Source organism: Salmo salar, chromosome ssa08, assembly GCF_905237065.1.
Source record: "Salmo salar chromosome ssa08, Ssal_v3.1, whole genome shotgun sequence".
NCBI lineage: Eukaryota > Metazoa > Chordata > Actinopteri > Salmoniformes > Salmonidae > Salmo > Salmo salar.
Window position 1 is genome coordinate 22,915,217 of NC_059449.1, and position 3,452 is coordinate 22,918,668.

At 44.8% G+C, this 3,452-nt stretch overlaps 1 protein-coding gene across 1 annotated transcript; it reads right to left on the minus strand.

Annotated features, from left to right (window-relative positions):
• Positions 1 to 991: 991 nt before the first annotated feature.
• Positions 992 to 2,877, minus strand: LOC123744220 (C-type lectin domain family 6 member A-like). The gene is made up of 3 exons (XM_045723015.1): positions 2,630 to 2,877; positions 2,445 to 2,554; positions 992 to 1,682 (listed from the first exon to the last, which is right to left on the minus strand). The coding sequence occupies exons 1-3, from the start codon at positions 2,789 to 2,791 to the stop codon at positions 1,517 to 1,519; spliced, it is 438 nt and encodes a 145-aa protein (XP_045578971.1). The 5' UTR covers positions 2,792 to 2,877; the 3' UTR covers positions 992 to 1,516.
• Positions 2,878 to 3,452: the final 575 nt, after the last annotated feature.

Genomic DNA, 3,452 nt, shown 5'->3' on the forward strand with positions numbered 1-3,452 from the left:
ATGATCTCGCCATCACGGTTGACAACTCCCTTGTGTCCTCCTCCCAGAGTGCTAAGAGCCTCGGCGTGCCCCTGGACAACACCCTGTCGTTCTCCACTAACATCAAGGCGGTGACCCGATCCTGTAGGTTCATGCTCTACAACATTCGCAGAGTACGACCCTGCCTCACACAGGAAGCGGCGCAGGTCCTAATCCAGGCACTTGTCATCTCCCGCCTGGATTACTGCAACTCGCTGTTGGCTGGGCTCCCTGCCTGTGCCATTAAACCCCTACAACTCATCCAGAACGCCGCAGCCCGTCTGGTGTTCAACCTTCCCAAGTTCTCTCACGTCACCCCGCTCCTCCGCTCTCTCCACTGGCTTCCAGTTGAAGCTCGCATCCGCTACAAGACCATGGTGCTTGCCTACGGAGCTGTGAGGGGAACGGCACCTCCGTACCTTCAGGCTCTGATCAGGCCCTACACCCAAACAAGGGCACTGCGTTCATCCACCTCTGGCCTGCTCGCCTCCCTACCTCTGAGGAAGCACAGTTCCCGCTCGGCCCAGTCAAAACTGTTCGCTGCTCTGGCACCCCAATGGTGGAACAAGCTCCCTCACGACGCCAGGACAGCGGAGTCAATCACCACCTTCCGGAGACACCTGAAACCCCACCTCTTTAAGGAATACCTGGGATAGGATAATCCTTCTAACCCCCCCCCCCTTAAAATATTTAGATGCACTATTGTAAAGTGGTTGTTCCACTGGATATTATAAGGTGAATGCACCAATTTGTAAGTCGCTCTGGATAAGAGCGTCTGCTAAATGACTTAAATGTAAAATGTAAATGTCTTAAGGGGGAAGGTGTTACAGCCTTAGTTTTTTTTTTCATTTCCATTTTGAGGTTGGATGTCATATTTAGCACGTGGGGAGCACCGATTGGTGTCACCTCGTAATAAAACAGATAAAAGAGAGTAGGGAGAACAATAATGTACTAGACAGGAAATGTCTTTAATCTCGGTTTAATGAGTTATTGAATAAGCAGGAAGTACACATTGTTTATGTTCAGAATAATAAAAGCACAAGAAGCAAACATACCTGATAAACATATAAAGTCATTTTAAATGTATTTAGAAGTGTAGTACTTAACAGTAATTGATTGACAGCGGCTATCGAATGATATTATACCCTATTATATAGCTCATTGATTGACAAATGAATAAATTATTGTGTCAGCTTGTGTATCGGACTTGAGTCGGTCATGATTGGTTGCTCATGGTCACGTGATGAGGTAGCCCCGCAAGTGACTTCAAAATCAGTGTCAGCTCTCAGCCCAAAAGGGAATTTCCCCTGTCTAACTAAGACGTTGTTTTCTCCCGTGGGAGACTCAGGTTCAGATCAGTGTCTTTGTGTGTGTGTGCGTGTATGAATGTGTGCATGTGTTTGTGTTTGTGTGTTTCTCTCCCAGCTGTAGTTCAGAGTACCATTCTATCAAATCACACCAGTCTTCAGACCATCATTAACATACAGTAGAGAGTTCATTAATCAGCAGTGCAGAAAAAGTACCTATGGGAAGCATATTTCTCACAGATCCATGGTTGTGAAGAGGAGCAATAATAATTCCACCATACTCCATGGCCTGATGATTTGTAATAGATGAACCTACAGTTCCAGTCTGTACGACCAGGTTCTCCTCTCCACCAGTAGCTGCAGTAGAAACAACACAGAGTTAGACTGACCACTCTTTCAGAACCTAGAGTATGAACAACACAGAGTTAGACTGACCACTCTCTCAGAACCTAGAGTATGAACAACGCAGAGTTAGACTGACCAATCTCTCAGAACCTAGAGTATGAACAACACAGAGTTAGACTGGCCTCTCTCAGAACCTAGACGATGAACAACACAGAGTTAGACTGACCACTCTCTCAGAACCTAGAGTATGAACAACGCAGAGTTAGACTGACCAATCTCTCAGAACCTAGAGTATGAACAACACAGAGTTAGACTGGCCTCTCTCAGAACCTAGAGTATGAACAACACAGAGTTAGACTGACCACTCTCTCAGAACCTAGAGGATGAACAACACAGAGTTAGACTGGCCTCTCTCAGAACCTAGAGTATGAACAACACAGAGTTAGACTGACCACTCTCTCAGAACCTAGAGTATGAACAACACAGAGTTAGACTGACCACTCTCTCAGAACCTAGACGATGAACAACACAGAGTTAGACTGGCCTCTCTCAGAACCTAGAGTATGAACAACGCAGAGTTAGACTGGCCTCTCTCAGAACCACTCTCTCAGAACCTAGAGTATGAACAACACAAAGAATCAGTCCTACTCCTTCCACTGTGGTCAGTGTTATTATAGAGCAGTAGTCTCTTAACTTGGGGTGGTCAGTGTTGTTATAGCAGTAATCTCTTACCTTGGGGGTGGTCAGTGTTACTATACATCAGTAGTCTCTTACCTTGGTGTGGTCAGTGGGGTGCCGTCCACCCATTTCCAGGTCCCCTCAGTAATAGAGTCAGTCAGACCAATCCAGACATAATTGACTGATTCAAACCCATTGACGAATGTCTGTTGAGGCATAAAAAAGCATTGTTAATAACACATGATGGACTAATAAAGTAGCTCTCTGTCTCTGTCTCTCACCTGTTCCTCTTCACTGTTAATGATCACCAGATCTGCTCCTCTCTCCAGACAGTCCTGTCTACTCTTCTCCCAGGATTTCCCCTCAGTAGAGACGTAGTAACAGGTGCAGCCAAACCTTCTCCATCCTTCAGGACAGTACCCTAGAAGTTTGACCTTTACCATATTTGACACTTGAATGTAATGAAAAATAAGAAAAACATGACACAGATAAAGCTAATGAACCCTTCCAATGAGCTGATTGAGATTCCACCTTGCAGCTTTAGAAAATAATGAATATGTTCTGGTCATTTCCCACAGCAGTCGTTTGTGTGAATTGCCTGTTTGCCTTTAGCTTTTACACTGAACAAAAATACAAACGTAACATGCAACAATTTCAAAGATTTTACTTAGTTTCAGTTCATATAAGGAAATCAGTCCATTGAAATAAATTCATTAGGCCCTAATCTATGGATTTCACATGACTGGGAATACAGATATGCATCTGTTGGTCATAGATACCAGTCAGTATCTCGTATGACCACCATTTGCCTCATGCAGTGCGACACATCTCCTTCACATAGAGTTGATCAGCCTGCTGATTGTGGCCTGTGGAAAGTTGTCCCAGTCCACTTCAAATGCTGTGCAAAGTTGCTGGTTATTGGCGGGAACTGGAACATGCTGTTGTACACGTTGATCCAGAGCATCCCAAACATGCTCAATGGTTGACATGTCTGGTGAGTATTCAGGCCATGGAAGAACTGTGAATTTTTCAGATTCCAGGAATTGTGTACAGATCCTTGCTACATGCAAATTAGCTTCCCTGAGATGATTTCTGACAGTTTGC

Bases quoted from the DNA above. Each gene is read 5' to 3' on its own strand.
- LOC123744220 (XM_045723015.1), bottom strand. From the start codon at position 2,791: ATGGTAAAGGTCAAACTTCTAGGGTACTGTCCTGAAGGATGGAGAAGG. The intron at 2,555-2,629 runs GTGAGAGACAGA...ATGCCTCAACAG, and splicing joins TTAACAGTGAAGAGGAACAG to ACATTCGTCAATGGGTTTGA. The intron at 1,683-2,444 runs GTAAGAGACTAC...TTTCTACTGCAG, and splicing joins ACCCCACTGACCACACCAAG to CTACTGGTGGAGAGGAGAAC.